General features: G+C 41.9%; 1 protein-coding gene across 4 annotated transcripts; it reads left to right on the plus strand.

Annotated features, from left to right (window-relative positions):
• The first annotated feature begins 592 nt into the window (after positions 1 to 592).
• Positions 593 to 19,825, plus strand: LOC115053252 (myelin protein zero-like protein 2). Of its 4 annotated transcripts, XR_003841439.1 has the most exons (7): positions 593 to 878; positions 12,127 to 12,296; positions 12,640 to 12,850; positions 12,937 to 13,108; positions 16,408 to 16,449; positions 16,922 to 17,021; positions 17,468 to 19,825. XR_003841439.1 is itself a non-coding variant. In XM_029517830.1 (6 exons), exons 1-6 carry the CDS (start codon positions 599 to 601, stop codon positions 16,944 to 16,946), a joined length of 900 nt encoding a protein of 299 aa, XP_029373690.1. In that variant the 5' UTR covers positions 593 to 598; the 3' UTR covers positions 16,947 to 19,825. The 4 variants fall into 4 exon arrangements, 3 of the variants coding, with proteins under 3 accessions (XP_029373690.1, XP_029373691.1, XP_029373689.1); XM_029517830.1 differs by having other exon boundaries at positions 16,922 to 19,825; XM_029517831.1 differs by lacking the exon at positions 16,408 to 16,449 and having other exon boundaries at positions 16,922 to 19,825.
• The last annotated feature ends 425 nt before the right edge of the window (positions 19,826 to 20,250 follow it).

Here is a 20,250-nt window from a genome sequence, read left to right on the forward strand (position 1 = left end):
TTAAAGATATCTAATAGGCCCTCAGCTCTTTGGTCCTGTCAGCACGGCGGGAATATGATGCGTTTGTGGTTTTTGGTTAAAAAAAAAATGTGTGTCTGGGACTAATCTGACTTCATTAAGGAAAGTTTTAACGTTTAGTTTACTTGTATTGCTAAAGTGAAAGCCTAAATTATATATAAACAATGCATGAGCTTTTAATCTCGTGATAATTAAAGTTGAATGGGCGGAAGTTTTATTTATCAGCTTAATGAAATACACAACATTTGATAGCAGTCATACTTTTTTTTTTTTTTTTTTTTAAGTTTAATCGTGACCTCAGATCTTCCAAACATTGGCTCATGAATTAAAATGGATGGTTTTTACACCCACTCATCAACAGCTTGTGTTTGACGCCACAGCCTTTGGTTTGACATGTAAATGCCTTTCAGGCGGCAGAACAGGTCGGATCATCGTCAGGAATTTGGCAGCTTTGGGTCTAAAAAACGTGTGTAAGAAGAACGAAGGCAGAAAGGAGACTGGAGGACTTTTTTTTTTTTTTTTTTTCTTCCAAAGTTACTCCTCCCGAAATAGCGGTGGGAGGGATGTTGCGTTCAAATGCATGAGGGCAGCGACGTGTTGGGACGCGTTTCTGGATCGACAGAGGATTCTCCGTAAACTTCATGATTTCACCCCCATCCCTCAGGGGAAACAAACAAACAAACAAAAAGAAATAAAGGTGGACTGGCTGGTCTGGTCAGAGAAGAAGGAGTCTTTAGGTGGGTCAGTCGGCTCCCGGTCCGTCCGTCCGTCTGTGGTTTCATCCGGACAACCCGCCGTCCCTCCGATGTGCGTAATGGGGCTCTACGTCTTCACCGTCCTTTCTGGACTGGCAGCCTCAGGTAAGACTGTGTGAAATCTGTTTTTTTATTTTATTTATTTATTTATTTTTTTTGGGGGGGGGGGGCGTTAGAGTTGCAGCTATTCAACACGACTTGCTTTTGGATTTAGCCTTCTTCATTGTTACCGTGACTGAACCGAGTTTTGAGATTTTGTAATTCACGCCAATGTTGGGTGACTTTGATTTTGATTTCTTACATAAATTTCTAAATACATAAACACATTGGCTGCAACCTAGAAAACAAAACTAAACAAAAATAGTAAATAGCCACAGTAGAAGCAGTTTGAATTGTCCTGAGCGTGTTTTTCTGGATCCGGGTTTTCCAACACAGATTAGTTTCTTGTTTGTTTTTTTTTTTTTCACATCCCCAGAGTAATCTTAAAACAAAACAGGATGATCTTTTAGATATGCTCTTGACTATCGAGCTTCAAAGCCAAAGAGGGAGCCGTGATTGTGTGTCCATTAGTGGACTCTCCGCCGGGACCTCTAACCTCCATCTCTGAGCGCCCGTCGTGCGTCATTGGGAAGTGGAGGACTTGGCACGCTCAGCAGCAGGGGGACAACATCTTAAAACATATAATGACTTTACAGTGCAAGTCCTGCTTTTATTGTCTTTCCCCTTTTTACGCCTATCCGCTCATTTCCTGCCCATGAATGCGCATCCGTGCTCACGCTCACAGACGCACAGAGACCTGAGAAGCGGCCCCGCTGGAATCAGATAAAGTCCACCTGCTTCCCGCGTAGGTCTGTCCAGGATATGTCGGTTAGACTATTACAACTTGTCAGATGCACAAATCAAAACTAATAGGCCACATCCGCTCATAGCTGCAGGTTAATGGATATTGGAGCACTTTTTAAATATAATGATCCGGTGGAAGTCTATCAGTGGCAATTCATTCAGCAGGCACCTGGTTGTTTAACCTTGAAGTTATCTGTGTCCATCCCAGATAAGTGGATTATATTGATTGAACATGTCCATCGGTGTGCCAAAGCACCATTCAGGGATTCACTGCAGCAGCAAGCTGCTTCTGTTTACATGGAGCATGTGCTTGAATCATAAAACAGTTCCAGGCTGATGCAGGCGGAGCTGGAAGATAACTGAATATAACTGTGTGGACGCAGAGGGAGGGAAGAAACGAAGGCATGTTGGAGAACAGCAGCCTCTAGCTTCTCGGTTATTCTGGCATTGCCTTTGGCTTCATTTTGTTGGCAAAATGTCATCTCATGATGAAGCGTCACCATCATGAAACGTGCGTGACATAAAATAGTTTCCAAAATAACTCCTGTTCATTTCTCTCTTTTATAGCACACTGCCAACACGAACGCATCGGCCTCGGCTGATCTGAAGACTGATCAAAGACATTACCCATCTGGGAATTTGTTGCGTTGAGGCTGTTTTAGGGATAAATGATACGGCCCAAACAGAATAATCTCTCCTTCGGCTCGCTGCTGTGAACACGGCCTGCAGTGCTGCCGTGTCACAAATCCTTCAATGCGATGAAAGATAAATGCATCACTTTATATTCTGTAAAATGTCTTTAGAATGTATTGGAAAAACAAAACAAACAAAACTACTTTCAATTGCAATTTGTGTCTTCTGGGAGTAAATTCACAACACCAAACAGGAATTGCTTTTGAAATCCTACATATATACCTATTTATATATATTTTTTTTAATGGGGCGATTGGTGCGTTTTGATAGATGCTGGATCTGTGACAAACTCTTGTGTTTCACGACTGATGGAGGTGGAGGCACATTAAACATGACCACTCACCAAATAAACATGACCTACAAGATGTTTCCTGTTGAGTTCCCACAAGAGCTGTTCTTTTTTCTTTCTTTTTTTTTTCTCAAGATGCCCAGTCAAAATATTATTTTAGTTTTTATTCTTTGGGCTGGATCATTGGGCTGTTGAGCGCTGCCTCCACCCTCACCGCTCTGTTTCTGGGCCTTTGTGTGACCTAAAGTCCTGACAAAGACCCAAAAATAAGCCATTATTCTTGTTCTGGAATAAAACCAACTCAGGCCTCTATGTTAGTCAGATTCAGGCAATTTTTATGCTATTTATTTATTTATTTGTCAGAACCTGAACCATGGAGGTCGCACAGATCTTAAAGTAGCTATAACTAACACTTTTTGACGTAATAATGTAAAAATGAATGATCTTTGCCATATTTTCAGTTAGTCAAATTACCCAACCCAAATGACTCACGGCGAATTCAGGTGCTGTTGTTTGCCTGGGAGGTAATCAGGCTTTGAACAAAAGAGTTACATGGAAAAATCTAAATGTCAGTGGATGAATGACAGGGACAAGGAAACGGTCGCTGCTGCTGGCGTCTTGTTCCAGCTTTGTGATTTGGTCCATCATCCTTTATTTCAAGCGGCTGAAACATTTAAAAACAGGCAGCAGTAATCTCCAAATCGTCGTGTCCACATCGTCCCCATACAATGTTTCAGAAGACACTGCAGGAAACGAACGGACTTGGCAGGTTCCTCGTTGTTCTACTCATTAGTCATTGTTGGAAAAGATTGTGCAAGAACATGACAGATTAGTTTGAGACATATTCCTTGTTTTGGTTGGCCACTTCCATTCAAAGACGGCAAATCAAGAATCCAGCCTCACAGCGACGGACTAATGTGGAGAGGAAACTAAATAAAAAAACTTGATTAGTTTTAGCTGTTTTTACCAGATTACTTCTCAGAGACAGGAAGTTAAAAGTCTTTACATTTTGCCATCCTCTTCTGTTGAGGATAAATCTGTCATTCTTCCTCTGTTCCTCCGTTGCTTCATTTAACTCCAGTCCTTTTGTCTTCTTCGAACAATTTCCTCAAAGAGAGGGATGAAAATGCTCCAAAGCTGACGTGTGCCAACCTGTCCTGACTTACAGGTTTTGCACATGCATGCAGACTCACACATTTTAACAGATAGCCGTTGTTGACTGCGGCCTTGCTGGTTTATGTGCGAGTTGTTTACACTTCCGTTAAACTGTATTAATGTTTCCTGGAAACAAGTACCTTCTGCTTTCTGTTTGATGGGATGAACAGTCTGATACTGGCTCCGTTGTCTCTGATCCTGCCGCAGTTACGAAAACATAGCTGTCGTTTCTGACATGCTTTACTCATGCTGTGTGTCGGCACACCTTGGAGGACGTCTGGCCTTTGTGCTGTGTTGATTGGGATCGTCTTGAGGTGTGTTGCGTGTTGAATTGGCAGTGACACGCAACGCAGAGGGCTTACGGTGCATCTGAGAAGTGTTGGAATGCAAAGGCGTGTGTTTAAAGTTTTAATCACAGGCCTGTAAACAGGGATTTGAAATGGATTTCTCAGCGAGCCAGAAGTACTTGTGTTTTCTGGTTCATCTGAGGTTTGGACGGTTGTGCGCGCGCACACACACACACACACACACAACTCTCTGCCGGCTTGTCACACAACCTCAAAACTATTTAGAGTTGTTGTAAACATTTTGATGTTCCTCAGGAAAGAAAAATGTCCGCTAGCTTTCTGGCAATGTAGAAAGAATCAACCATTTCTAAAGAATATCAGCTGGTGTTCCTGAGTCATCTGATCTGAGCAAGCCAGGAGGAATTTCATCATCTGCTGCTGTCTCATAATCAATTTGCGATTGCAAGACGAGCCAGGATGATAGAATCATGTCCTGTGACAGACTACAGCCTTTTGTTTGTACTCCTGTACATTCAGACGTTGTTATTTGAACCGCAGACTGTTGAAATGAAACGAAACTCCTCCGTGGATTTAGAGAGTAGCGGAGGCTTTGCTCTCTAATTATCTGACACTGAACTCAGCTATTTAGGAAAATAAGAGTGTGAGCGGAGCACAATGAGGGGAGGTGTAGTGGGTGGGGCAGGTGAAGGGCAGGCTGTCGGGGTTCATCACACTGGAGAGGTGGCCCTCAGTGATTTCTATTGACGGCTTCAGAGGTTAGCCCTTTAACGTGCAAAAATAGGACAGCAGTCCATGCTGCTATTTTTGCTTCTATCCGGGAGCTGAGTGACGGAGGAGTATGTCCTTTAACTTGCTTTCAGCCTTTTGCTTATTCGGGTCTGCTCCTTCCATACATGGTCCTGTTTTCAAAACTCCTGTCATAGTAACAGAGTTTTATTTTATCTATTTCACAGGCTGAGTGTGTGTTTGGAGAGCTAAGTTGATCTTTATTTGTTGAACTGGTGACATGTCATGGAGCAGCGGTGTTTTTTCTGAGCTGGGTGCATATCGTCATTTGGTGATTTATTCATCTGGATTCAGTCTGACTCATAACACTGCAGGACAGCACACACACAGCCAGTCTAGCTTCATATTAAATATGTGAAACTGAAAGAAGGCTGCCTCTGGAGGATTGGATTGTCTGTCCGACTGAAGCCCTTGGGGCTTAGAGTGAGTTAGATCGAAGCATACACATTGGATCCCCCACCCAGGAGTTTGTAATCCTGGGTAGAAGTTGTTGAGTCAGCTGCGAGGTGGGAGTGGAAGAGGTTTGATGGATTAAACTCTTATCCTCGCTCACCCACTACTTGTTTCCTCTGGACGCTGGCGCCTGATGAATTACAATTGGCCTAGAGGAAGCAGGTGAAAGAGGGAAAGGAGGAGAGGAAGAAAGAGTCCAAAAAAGAGAGAGAGACTGATCCTCTGTCTCTGTTTGGACTGACCTTTAGAGTGTTCTCAGGCACACTTTTGTAGTTGCCCATAGTTTGAGTCACAATTTTCCGGAGTTGAAAAACAAAAACCGGCTGTTTTAAAAGGCATCTGTAGACTTTTAGTGTCCCCTTTTTCCCTTTTCCCTGAATGTGATACATGCTGTACTTTAGCATTGTTTGAAGGAAAAGGCCATGACCTAGAATAGTCAGTGTGGCTTTACCTGAAACTCAAATCGCTTTAAGTCCCGCCTGCTCTACACGACTGACAAATGATCAGGAGGCAGTACACACAGAAACAGAGAGGTTAGCACCAAAAATAATAATTACCATAAGAAGAGGAACAAAACATTGTGAGTGGAAATCCTGGTCGTACTATGAATGGCCAAATCTCACACTTCTATGTGATAGTTTCACTTCATTCCAAAGCCATGTTCATAAATCTGCTTCTTCGGCCCTCTTTGCTCCTCTGCAATGACTTTCTACAAGAATTTAGGACGACAACTACTGTTGTCTGAGCCCAACGGATGTTTGACAGTAAAGCCTGCCCTGCAGTCACCATCAACATCCCTCCTGAAAGTGTCAGATGGGAGTCAAGATTTTTATCTATCGACCAGGAACTCAGAAAAGAATGCGATGTGTTCAGGTGTTACAAAATAGGATCTTTGCAGGAAAAATATCACCATGTGCTGCACCAAGGGAGCTCCAAACCAGGATAAACAGCCCCTGAAGTTTAATATATAAGCACATACCTTTGGTCGTTTAGTGAGTTTGCTTGTTTTGGCTCAACTGCATGTTCATGACTGTGCGGACTGAACGGAATAAAATATACAGCTCAGTATGATACACACAGTTGTGGTCATCTCAAAGTTTCCCACCACTCAACACGCACCCTCTCCCTCAACTCTGTCCTCCTATTCTGCGATCACACTGTTACCTGAACCCACCATTCCCAGCCCTTAGTCCAGGCCTGCATGAAAGACAGGTATTGTTAAAGCTAACCTGGGCTTGTGAAACCTCTCACAAGAAGAGAAGAGGCTCTTTGTAGTGCGCTGAGCTCTTTGTGTGTTTGGTTCTCTCCTAAGTGTTTCCTCCAAAAATCAGGTTTCCTCTGGTGGTCTCTTTGTTTGTGAGACTTAATGAAGAGAGGAAAGGCACAAACACACATCGTCTAGGAAATAATGTAATGAAACCAATTTCCTCATCCAGAGAGTTGAGCCAACTCCTGTAGTGTTTCCGCCCCCTCTCCTAAAGTTCAAGAAGACTCAATATCCCCTCTCCTGAAAGAAAACAGGCCCACAGTACACTGAGAAGGAATCACCAGTAACTCTGTGCCATCCCCTCAGCGTTCTTGGATTTCCTGCTAGCCTGCTATCCGATCTAAGATATGATCAGTTGTTTTTTGTTTGTTTTTTTTTTTTAACTAAAGGCAGTTCTACTTTTTCTCCTCCATAATTTCGAAAAAAAAAAAAAATTGTCAACAAGCCCTCAAACTAAAAATGTGACATGAAATCTTTGACAGTCTGGATCTGGATGGTGTTGTGAGGCAGACATGGCTGGCTCACACTGTGGATCCCTTTTTAAGTGTTTGCTTAGCCTTCATGACACGAGTTCAACATACCAAGCAAGCCTCTCTGTAGTGTGAAACACACCCAGAAGTGTAAAGGTTGTATTCAAATGCACGACCACTTCACGACTACTAACAATAACGGAGAGGGTGGTGACTGTTGATGTGGGAGCTCAGCGTAGCTAACAACTTCTCACAGGTTCTGGTTCTAAGTTAATTGAATCGAATAAATTAGAATCTGGAAAAATGTTTCAATACTCAAAAACCAACTTGAGTAACTAATGTTACTGTCGTAACTCACCAGACACAGCTGATTAAATCCTCCTGTGCCGTATCTCGTCTCAGCAAATCTGGCAGCTGTCAGCTAGAAGCCCGCTCTTCTCTCCCCGTGTCTCCCAATGACACAGACATTGCTATCGTCTGTGTCGGGCAGTAGGTAATCCATTTAACACCATATTTCTTTCAGTTTGCAGCAGAATAAAAACGACCTCTGCTGCCATTTGTTTGCACCAAAATGGAGCATAGCTACATGTCTGGCAACGTGAGAGTACAGACGCTATAAAACATGTCGAGATTAATGCGCTTTAAATCTTACCTTCACTCTCTGACGCTGGGTGATATATTATCTAGGCAGGTCAAACCCCACTTGATATTTTTTCTGCCCCCTTGAAAGGTTTTCATACGTTCTTGGGATGATGACCAAGCCAAGCAAACCTAATCACACTTGAGTGGGTTCGGTTTGATTATTTTGCAGCGGATGACCGTATTTGCCCTCGTTGGCTTGTGCGGCGGTGCAGTTTGTACCCACTAGTGTTGACAGGCTGAATAAAGTGCATTAAAGGTTCAGCAAGTTCAACTTATTGTGATATATAAGGTGTATTGACAGATATTATGGACCAATGCCATACATCTAATAGGTTGTGCCTGTGTGTGTGTATGTGTGTGGACTTTTACCAATAGTGAGCCAAAGCCCAACACACACACACACACACACACACACACACAACAATGGGAGATGTTTGGGCTATGGCCTATTGAACTTATTCCCAATGCTATACCTGTTTATGAAAACAAACATCTGGATTTTACATTGTCAGAAATAATTCTCACACACACACACACACACACACACATGTGGATGCACTCTCTCCAGGAGTCTGTGCTGGCCCCCGGCTGAACCCCCCTGTAGATAAAAGTCTCTATTGTAATTTCAAGTTCACATATCATTTAAAAACAGTTTCAAAACACAAAGAAATGATCAGTTTGGTCTAATTTAATTACCGGTGCATAATGTGGAATGGCTCAGATCTGACATGAGTGTAAACATAGAAAATGCCTGTCGTAAAATAATCTGAAATTTATACCCCCTACTCCTGTTACTACTGATTTCATAGTTTTGTAATGGAATCCCTTACAGCCTTATCTTAGATTGTTCTGGAGCATGTCATATCGCCTCCATACCTTTATATGATTAGGATGAATTCATACATTTGTCTGCACTGTAGTCCTGCCCTCATCCGAAAGGTACATAACTCCATCCTAATAAGCCGTGAAAGCGCTCTCTCTGTCTCTAGATGCTGGGTGTGGTCAGCGTTGGCAGGATGTCCAGACATAAACAAGTGAATGAGACTGGACAGTGAGACAAGTTGGAGTAGAAGAATGGACGTGCAAGCAACAAAGCACGTATTATCTTATCTCCTCCTTAAAGACTGCGCTGATGTAGAATAATGCATTTTCCATCAGGCCGTTATCCTCCGGCTCCATTTGTGCACTTCTTACTGGTTCATATATTCAATCATCCTGATCTTGTTCATCGTTTAAGCTCACTCTCCCCCTACCCCCCCCTTTTTTTTTTTTTGCTTATTTATCCCCCTGCTCTCTTCTTTCAAATGAGTAAAATTCAGCATACTTAATGTCTCCACTCATGCAATGGAACACATCGTCCCCACCAATTAGTGCCTGCTAATGACTGATTAAATGGTGATCATGTACTTTTAGCTGCAGGGAGAAATTAATGTAGTAATTGAGGCACTGTACATAGCTCTAACTCTCCTGTCGTTCCACTAATATCCATTCTGTCTTCAAAAAGGCCCAATTAACCTTAATTCTTAATCAGCCCAGACTGTGTCTTTAGACTGCGTGGTTGAAAGCATTTATTCATTTACTTTTTTGTTGAAAGGAGATTAGCGACACTTATTTAAATGAACGCACTGCAAATAGAATGTCTTATTTGAAACAAGGTGTTTTGGCCTTGAGGACCTGCTCTCTCCTGACTTGTGAGGCATGATGAATGAGTTCAGCGTGGGCTTTTGAAGAATTTGAGAGAGGAGGATAGGCAGAACACTATGTTGCCAAGCTAATGATCAGCACAATGCTCTCTGAAATTAGGTTGCATAACTGTGAATATGGATTTGATGTGCAATAAATTTCCTCCTCAGCGTATAAAGCGGGCTGTGAGCTAAAGCTATGAGTCTGCAGCGTCATTAGCTAATCCATGAGGTTGTGATTTTTCCAGTAATTTGGCCGGGAACCAAAGAACCCGGCAGAATAAAACGTTGACCTTATGATGGCGCTAGATGAAAAGTTGAGGGAAGTTAATACCATCCTGAGCGCAACACAGATGCTTGACCTAAATGTTGTCATTATTTCAACCTCATTGCAGGAGAGTCGGGAAAATGGTCATCAGGATTTAATTTGCAGACGCCACAAATTTCAGTCCTAAGTTTCAAAGCAATCCTCCGAACAGCTGATGGGACTTTTTATACTCGGACCAAAGAGATGAACACATTGGATTGTCATTACTGTGCGACCTGTGGCGAGAAGCAGAAAGCAAAGTGGTTTAAAGTGACGCACGTACAGTTTAACAGGCCTGGTTGTCATTTTTGTGAAACACATACAGTCGTTTCCTCTTTTTGTCTTTCTCAACCTTTGCATGAAATACAGAAGATGAGACCTTTACGAAGCTAGCCGGGGCTCCTCTGCTGAGATTTTACAGACACACACACACACCGTTACCTTTGAGTCAGCGAAGCAGTAATTACTGGTTGATTCTGCCAGTGCTGATGCAATCTTCTTAATAAATATTCTGTACACATGCAATTCAATCCAGTAACCACTTACTTCAGTGTCTCCAAACACTGCCAGGTAGATGAGGCGGAGAGAGAGGATGACGTTAGAAAGAGCTTCTTCCCTTCCAAATCCGTCCATCACATCAAATTATGAAACTGGATGTAGAATACGTTTTCTTTATGACATTTGGGGAACATTAGTTTAATCACCTTTCTTGATTTCAGCAACATATTGATGGAAGTTGAAGTACTTAATTTTTAAAATACTAATGTGGAATAATCCCCAAATTAGCGAATACTGCAGCGTCATAGCCTCCTTTTTTTTTTTCATTCATGAAAAACACAATTCGAATCCTTTTACACAAGTCCTAACAATTGCAACAATGGACATTTCTTTGTATGCACTCTGCTTAGATTGCTCATTCGTTCTCAAGGTTTCATTGGGCTCATTTAAAACACATTAGGCTGTTCGGGCCGGGTGATGAAAGAGAAGCCTGTCTGCTTAATGCTGTGCGGGGGCTGTCTGGTTGTCCTGCTCTCTCATCCCAGCCCACAGGAAACTCTTTCCAGCCTGATAAGGAGCAGAACAAGCTGCTGGAAGTACCAAGACCCCACTGACATTTTTCTACCTACCTCCTGCCTTAATGCTCTCCGTAATTATAATGCAGGAGAAGTGATACGGCTCAATTTGCCTTTTCTTTCCAAAACTTTTCTTATTTCTATGTCGTAAACAGATTCCAGCTTGATCCAGCATTGTACGGCCGACAATATATTTTCATTATATTCCACCACAGCAAGCAGTGTGTTGCATGTAAACCCCGCCCATGCCTTTTGACTTCATCAAATAAAACCGAAGTCTGGGATGACACATGCACTTGTGTGATTGAGTCACACAAAGCCCTTCAGTCGGATTCAAGTGTGCCTGATAGTTAGAGCTCACATCGAGCGTTGGGATTGATTTGAAAAGTCCTCTTTTGGAGTGTGCTAATATTGTTAGAACAAGAAGACTTGCAGAGCTGCTTGCTCTGCAGACGGACGCTCTGTTGTTTTCCGGGGCATTGAGTTTAATAAAGCTAGACAGGACTCCTGATATTGTTCGGGTGTATGCAGCTCTCCCTAAAAATAGCTCAGCTGATTTTGACAAGACAAGCCTGCACACAGACTTCTGTAGAAATGTAGTCGTCTGCTTTAGAATACAGTTGCACTGATGAACAAGACTCTCAAAATCTTGGGGAAAGATGGCGATGATTGAATGGTTTCTGACGTGACGTTGACCACCTGCCAAAAAGGAACTCAATTTTAAGTATGTCTCTGCCAGGCTCAGTACATGAATGTGTGTGCTGCTTCGTGTTTCTTCACAGGGTGTGTGTCGGAGCTAACTCCATTCCGGGGGGGCTCTCCATCCATCATTTTGTGGAAGAGGCAAATCGTTGCCAATATCCGCTTTTCCAGTCCATTCATTTTCCATCTAATAGGTGTATCACATACTGTAAAGATGGATATAGTGCGTTTCCACATAATGCACAGCAGACACTCAATTTTAGTTCAGTCTCAACTGCAGTGCTGTCGCTAAAGTGGCTATTATTCATAGTGTCACTGATTTTAATCGGTCCAGAGTTTGAAAGGGAATTCATTTAGTGCTTGTAGATGTATTTTCATACTTTCAGCGTTAGGACTAATCTGGGATATTTCAGGGTGTAGTATTCTATACGTATCTACCACAGATATAGTGACAACTTGGAGCTCGTGATTTGTCTTGCAGCAGTTCTGCGTAGGCGGCGGCAGGGTCACTGGGTACACTGCATGCACCCACTAGGCAGGAAATTACTGATGAAGGTGAATTCATGCTGCACCTTTTGTGCTGTATTTTTGCTGTGTGTGTTTGTGTTTCTTTCTGAAAGCGTTTATATGTGTGCGTATGTATATGTGCGCATTGATTTTTGCAAAATGTTTGCATTTTTCAGGCGTTCTGCAGGTCAGCGGGATTCGCATCAGCACATCTGGGCCCGTGGAAGCAGTCAACGGGACTGATGTTCGTCTCAAGTGCTCATTCCAGACTTCTGCGCCTATTAATGTCAACTCCATCACCGTCTCCTGGACGTTTAGACCTCTTGTTCCAGGCCGAGAGGAGTCGGTGAGTGTGTGTGTGTGTGTGTGTGTGTGCTAATGTGTGTCTGTTTGGGAGAAAGTGTGATCAAACCTCAAACTTCCCTCATTGTGTCAGAGCGTCCACCCCCTCAGTCAACTGTTGGGGAGTTGGTGAGTCATCAGGCTCCTGATGGAGGTATTCAAGACAGCTGTGTTTGTGTGCGGATTGTGAATAGAATGAAAAGCATGCAACAGGTCGGGTTTTATAGCTTGTCTTCTCTTCTCTCTGTGAATAAAATACCACCCTTCCCCACCACCTCCATTCTCAGCATCATATGACTTTTTCTCTGGGGACAATTCATCCAATCAGTCTCACTGTTGCGCCGTAGGTGTTCCACTTCCAGCAGAAGCCCTATCCTCCTGTGGAGGGCATTTTCAGGAAGCGGATCGCGTGGGATGGTGACATCATGAGTCGTGATGCCTCCATCATAATTCGACAGGTCAAGTTCATCTACAATGGCACTTATGTCTGCCAGGTGAAGAATCCGCCGGACGTCCACGGCAACGTCGGAGAGATTCGACTCCGCGTCGTCACAACAGGTCAGCAGATTCCAACTGTAATTCCCTTTTTTTCTCTCTTTCTTTTTTTTTTTTGTTATTTTACACTCATGTCTTCTTGCCTGCAGCCTCTTTCTCCGAACTTCTTATTCTGGCGTTGGCCATTGGGGGCGGTATCGCCGCTGTGGTCATCCTCCTTGTCATCATCCTGTCCTGCAGGAGGCTGAAGCGGAAGAGGCAAAGGCCGCTGGAGGTGAACGAAGAGGCTCCCCGCAAAGAGAGAAAAGATCCCACTGCGTGGTAAGACCATGAAACAGGCAGAGGGAGAGGAAGAGGGTCGCAGAGGGAGGAAGAGAAGAACCACACACACATCCTCTCTCTCTTTCTCTCTCTCTCAATCTGACTCTGGGGATTGCGGCTTGTCCCTAATTGGGCTTGGGGCACTTTTCTTACTGGACACTTCCCTCACCTGTCTCCTCTCCAACCGCAGTACCAAACCTGGAGCAGCTGATTGGCAGCAGTCCGACACTGCCTTTGTAGAAAGCTTTAGTTGCAGGGCTTTTAGCCTGACTGCTGTGTATTTTGTATGATATCACCATGTGTCTTTAATGCCTCAAGGGAACCGACTGTTTTATCAGTTTTGTTTTTTTTTTTTTTTCTTGTTCAGTTTAATGGGTTTCCAAAAACATTTCCTGTTTAGAGTGAATGTTTTGATGGTGTAGATATAGAACAATGGCGTATTTCTGGTGTTTGTTTCCCCGCTAATACATTTTGGACCCCCAACCTACTACTGCAGAACAAAAGCCTCATGTTTGATATATTATTTCAACAAACAATAGAAACTTTGGAACAATGAATCAGCAGTGACATGGATTCTATTGAAATTGAATTTTAATTACTGTATTGAGGGAAACATTATGAAAGCCCATAGAAAGCATTTATCAGCGCTCACGTATGTTCGCTGTCTTCTGAAGTTGCAGGAGGATGCTGGTGTACATTTCTGTTCTTTTTCACTACTGAAGTTGTAACGCTGTATTTTTCTGAGATTTTGTGGTGCTGTCAAACTGATTTCGCAACAGCTGCTGAAATATGAAATAGTCAAAAGCAGGTTGTGAGCACTTGTTGGAAACAGACATTTCATACTTTTATACAACAACAAAAACAACAACTTATTATGAGCAACAATTATGAGCACTTAAGTAAATGCAATATCAATTCTATATCTCATTGACAAAGTGTTTTGTTTTTTTTTATCTGATGGTATAATGTCTGTTTTGAACAATGAGCCATTTTGTCAAAACATATTCTGCTCTGGGCATGTGGGACTTCTTTGCCTCTCTTTTGGGTTTTCAGATCTCTCTGTAATGGCTTCCGTAACTTGTTACCGTGAAAAGTGTGTTGCGATTGCTTCTTCAAAAAACCGAAAAGCCTCCTCAGGAAACCTTGACAACTCTGCTGCGTGTTTTTCTGATCATGTTTATTCAACACTTCAAAGTAAATCTCTCTCCGAGAAACAAAAGAAAGAAATAATTTCACACAAATCAAGAGCAGATCAGTAAACAGATATTTCAAACCAACTTCTGCTCTCAACTTGGAACTCTTTAACCCTTCACATTGCTAACCCTTTGTCTCCACTTCTTTGTTTGTGTTGCTTGTCTTTGTCTTCTCCCAACTGCATATGTCTTATGCACATGCCATGCACAAAAATAATTCACGAATATGTCATGCATGCATGACGTCCCTGTGTGTGTTGTGCGCACTATGTTGCTCTTACCTCCCCATCATGCATGTCTCCCTGTCCCCTCTTTATATCTGTGTGTGTGTGTGTGCGTGTGTCCCAGCCACCCATCGAGGGCCGTCCATCTCTACATGTCAGAGACGTCCATAGAGATTGACAGTTCAGATGGTATGATCTCAGACGCCAGTACCAAAGACTCAAGCTCCTCAGAGGAGGAAGACCCGAGCTCAGACGACGACGACGGCGGTGACGACTCTGACTGAGGCGGTGACGACAGACAGAGGGACGACAACGCTGATGTGAAGCCAGTGAGGAAACTCGTTGGGAGGGTTACTCAAACTGTACATGTGGATTTAAAGTCTGCGGCTCTGGTTTATGGAGGCTACATCGGTGCTGCTGTGGTGTCGGAAACAAGCACGTTGTTTTTGCACAAGAGAGTTTCGAAGTTCCCGAAGGAGATGGCAGGGATGCTTTTGATAGCGTTCACAACTTTGAAACAGAATCAAAAGTACGGCGACTGAGGGAATGAGAAAAATAGGAGAAATGCTGTTTGAATCCTACGGGGATTACAAAGTGAGGAGGATTAGGATCCGCAGGCTGGTGGCTGCAGTCGTGAAGGGAAAAGCCATCAATTGGTGTTCAGTAACTGTCTGTTCTCAAAAGACACGGATCCTGTTAAGTGTAAGAAATCAATAATAAATTCAGCTGGAACAAGCAATTGATTTGGTGCGCTGTCAGTAGTGAGGACAGTGCTTAGTTTTGTTATGAGCCACACACAGATGTATATCAGACGGGTGCCCATTACTTGCGCAAACAATTCCCTTGTTGATTTAATGGACACACTGATAGGATCATCTGGCAAATTGCATTTCAGCCAATACCTGCCAGTCTCAGAGCTCCTGCAGCACGCCGAGGCTGAGGGGTCTACAACATGCCACATCAGATTGCTTTGGATAACAAAGTGTAAGTGAGACGTTTCTTTCATTAGCTGTGAATGCCAAATATTTGATCAATGAGCACACAACTGCAGGCACGCAAATGTCTCGAGTGTTGTGTTGGAGCTCACAGTCGGATCTGAAAACCCTTTGATTTGCAAAATGTCCTTGAGAGCCTGTTTTCTCCCTTTGCACCTGTGAGAGCTACTAACACATAATCGTAATATCTGTCTTGCTACCTTTTTTGTGACAGACCTTTCTACCTGTGATATAACAGTGAATAAATTGTTTATATATTTTTCCTTTTTTTTTTCAATTTTCTTTTAGATAATGCCAGAAGTATTTTGCTCTTTTTTTAAATGTTACTGTATTTTTATTTTATTTTTATTTTTATTTTTTGTTGTTGTAGAGCTTTTATAACAAATAAAAGATTTTCTAATAAAATTACCTTTTAATATTTTCTCACATTGTGTCAAATGTATTTCGCCACATTGGTGGGAAGATACCAGTTGGCCTGTTAAACAATCACACACAGCTTGGCATGATTTGACAGGACTCATCTATTATGTAAGAGGGGAATCTTGTTATAGCATTTATTATGCATCATTATTTCTAATGCACTACCTCCAGTTGTATGCTTATGATGTGTCCCTGTGGAGTTATTTTGCTCGTTTACCTGTAAGCATTACTGCATTGAATTGTTAATTTTTTTTCAATATTTATTGCGTCAGCTCTGCTTGCCTTTGTGACTCCAGTCGGGGTTTACTTGTTTGTTGGAAGAGATTCTTCATGACCAGGAATATATTACCCTGCATCTGTGTGTCTGTGTGTGCATGTGTTGCAGGCATTGATCAAAGTCTGTCCCACCGGGTGCAGCTGTAGTTACTGAGTGACAGACCTAGAATGTGTGTTATTTGTGTGTGCAGGTGGGGCGAGAGCCTGGATGACAAACCAAACACAGGCACGGGGTGGGTAAGAGGCAGGGTCTGTTTATCCTCAGCTAAATAATTACATTTAGCTGTAGAAAAAGTACACAAGTATTTAACTGATAAAACAACAGTGTGGTCTTGAGATAATCTTGTTTGTATCACCCCATGTTAATTACGTTTGCAGAGCTTAGACATCGGTCAAATGATTCTCCCACTTCAGTAATCAACTTTGGGTGTGTAAATGAACATGTTCAGGGTTTACTTTAATAAGTACTTACCAGAGTCGCACACTGCTGGCACTAAAACTTTGTAGCATATCCTGACTGATTGCATCTCAAATAGCTGTCTAAAACATTCGATTTTTTGTTACAAAGGAAACATTCGCATTGATTTATTTAGCGATCTAAAAGAAACGTGGCAAGTTAAGCAGCAGCTTTTGCTCCTGTACTCACAATCAGCTGTCTCAGGCAAAAAGCGACGCAGATGTTGATTCTTGTTTTGCTTCTGCCAGGACGGACCATCTCATCACTTCCTGACGTGATCAAGTCACTGAAGTGTCCTGAAGAGTTTCAGAGTTTTTAGGACTTTTGTAAATACAACAGTGGCTAAAGGTAAGGTGAACAACTGCTACAACAAAACCTGTCTGTGATTTTCTGAAGTGACAGCAGTGACTGCAATGCAGCGTTACACACTGAGCACTTTGTATTTTGACTGAATAATATGGCATTTTCTTCATTGGAACAATTTTATCATCGCTGCTTTCAGTTTCTCCACCTACACAAACAGAACCAAAACTGCGTGTGGCATATTCTTGCCTGCGCACTGATGGTTGCCAAAAGGCTTTCCGGGAATGTGAGGCAATTAGGTTAGAGGAAAGTAAAGGAAATAAGTTAAACCATCAGTGCTGCAAAGCTATCAACTGAGACATTGAGCAGATATTATCTGTTCCTACTAATGATGTTTTTGGCTCTTAAAATAAAAAACAAAAAAACCAAAACCTATTTAACTTTAAACATGACTTAATGAATTCACGTCTGTTTTGCTGTAATTTCTTTAGGGTGACAGCATGTAATATGAACCACCCATCTGGGAGAGGTGTTTTCAACTGTTCCTTCTTCGTGACTCACTGAATAAGCCATTCTCTACAACAATATGCTTATTACTGCAAAGCACGCAAATCATTTCTCTGAAGAGTAAACTAATGTGGGCTTTGTTTAATAAAGGAAAAAGATTAAACATTATGTGCTTTTATGTGCCAAGGAGGAGATTTATGTCCATATCCTTCCCACTATTTCTTTCTTGTTTTCTGTCTTGCGTCATATGTTTCTCCTTAATTTCAGTTTTCATTCCACACCTTAGCATGGGCCATACCTGGCACTGTAACGTGTAAATTCTCTTACACATACCTGCACACACTCAAGTGTTTGTGTGTGTGCCCGCAATCATGAGTGAGTTCCAGCGATGGGAAACAAATCAGCACGCCGGCATGTACTGTGCCTATATGACTACATGTTGACAGATGTAGTCCACCACACATTTGTGCTCGACACTGCAATTATTAATCCATTCATTTTAAAGGTAGACAGTCAGCTTTAGTTGGCTCAGTGTGTCGTACGGAGCGAGGCCTCCTACAGCTATTGAGGTTCTTGAGTAATGTAGCTGTACTTGTTTGTGACAGGCCGGAGAAAAGTTTATCTGTCTGAGAAACCTTTAGAGTACAGTGAATGTATTGGAGTCAAGCAGACACAACTTTTCATCAGCTATTCAGCACCACAGAGACTCCGTGTAAACTGATGAACGGAATAAAGGACACAGGATTATGGTTACATACAACGTCTTACCACAGGAGTTTAAATCACCTTTATTAGTCCCCTTAAGTGTTGACAGCAGAAGAAGAGCTCTCTTGTTGACCAGAGTCGCCAGAAAACCAGCAAGTGGGGTTGGCCTTCATTGTGGCGGAGAAGACTTCAACTGAAACTGAGACCAGGCCACTGTATCCAGACAGAGGACCCCTGTATTCACCGTGACAATACATAACACAGTGTAGAGCTGTGTGTGTGTGTGAGTGTGTGTGTGCATCCAGGTAAGAGAACTCTTATCTTCCAACAGAAGATGGGTAGTGTCTTATATAACGTGGTTAACATAATACACAGAAATCATGAATGCTCCCAGTCAGGGTAAGTCCTGAAACTCGAGGTGTAGTCAAAAAAGGAACTGATATCCATGTGGGAAATGTTGCATAATACGTATTAATATTATTCTGAGATAAAATGTAAATACTGCTGCTTGTGAATGGGCGCCAGGAGGGGGAAGTCTGTGCCTCTCGTCCCGCATCTTAATACCATATCAGCGAGGTAATCTGCAGAGATTTGCAATGAATTTAGATTTTTACAGTAAGTATATTCATTCAAATTTAGTAATCCAGTTGTGTAAAACCTTATTTTCCATATTTACTTATTAATGAGTCTGTAGACAAGACAGTTACTTTTTTTTTTAATGAACTCATTAATTCTAGGACTGCAAATAAGTTTGCACAATACAATTCACTGTTTAGAGAATACACAGGGAATTATTTTCTCCTAATCACGACATGCAATTATGTATTTAACTCTTCCCAAAATATCCTACTATAAACAGAAGACTGTGATTCTGTCGAGATCTGAATCTCATTACGGTAGACAGCCGATACTCGCACTGTATTTCAGGACGCAAGACCCAGAGTAATAGAGGACGCTCCTGTTCGGTCTCCTCTGATGTGTCGTAAAATGAAATGAGGTTGTACAAATATGATTGTAGCATTTGTCCTGTCAGATTTAAGGAAATGTTCCAGCTGACTGGATGGATATAAGGAGGCAACAGAGAACCCAGATCAACAAAAAATCAAAATAAAAAATGTAATTTAAAAAAAAAAGCATAGAAAGACTTCAAAGGGTGTTTGTATAAACATGAAGTGGAGAGATGCGGCATCACACCAGAGTGAAACTGAACCAGCGATGGCTACAAAAACAAATATTTTGCCCCATTAGGGATAATTACAACAGTCAAGACAAGAGATCGGGGACAGGGATAGTGGAGTAATGTGCCTAGAAATAGCATGGGAGTCCCAACTGAGCATCTGTGGTTTTATACAAGAGCTGGAAGACCAGGCCTCAGGCCTCCACATGGAGGGTTCATGTGAGGGGAAGGAGAAAGGAGAAGACGATCAGCTATATTTTAATCCTGTTTTATTTTGGCACAGTGTGTTCCTCTTTTATCAAGTCTCATGCTCTTTTTTTTTCCTGTGCTCATCCACCTGGAAGTTAAACAGCATAAATAAACAAAAGCTAATAAAAACTCAGGTCTCTCCTTTATTAGTAAATTATACAGGAAATGCTTTGTGACAGCAGTATGTTGTCCCGGGGGAAACAGCATACTTTTTTTTTTTTTTTTTAAATCAAACCATGTGAAATCATACTTTCCATTTTTGTTATTTTTGTTGTTGTTTTTGTTAAAAATGCAGTGACTTGTGTGTCAGCATAATGCAACAAAATTCAACAGCACCAAGTCGTTCAACATCGAGTCTGGATCTTTTAACATTTATACTAAAGATATAACTTACCCTACATCAAGTATAGGCAACTGTACTTAATAATATGACAACTCATAGATAGAGGAACAACTTTATTGATCTCAAATTGATTAAGAAATTAAAAATTTTGGATCAATAAAGTAGAAGAGTTTGGACTCCCCTGCTTTATATATATATATATATATATATATATATATATATATATAAGAATTCAACAATTTGGGATTATTAAAAGTAAATCTGGATATGTAGAAATAAAACTACTAATAAGA

This window comes from Echeneis naucrates, chromosome 13 (genome assembly GCF_900963305.1).
Source record: "Echeneis naucrates chromosome 13, fEcheNa1.1, whole genome shotgun sequence".
Taxonomy (NCBI): Eukaryota; Metazoa; Chordata; class Actinopteri; order Carangiformes; family Echeneidae; genus Echeneis; species Echeneis naucrates.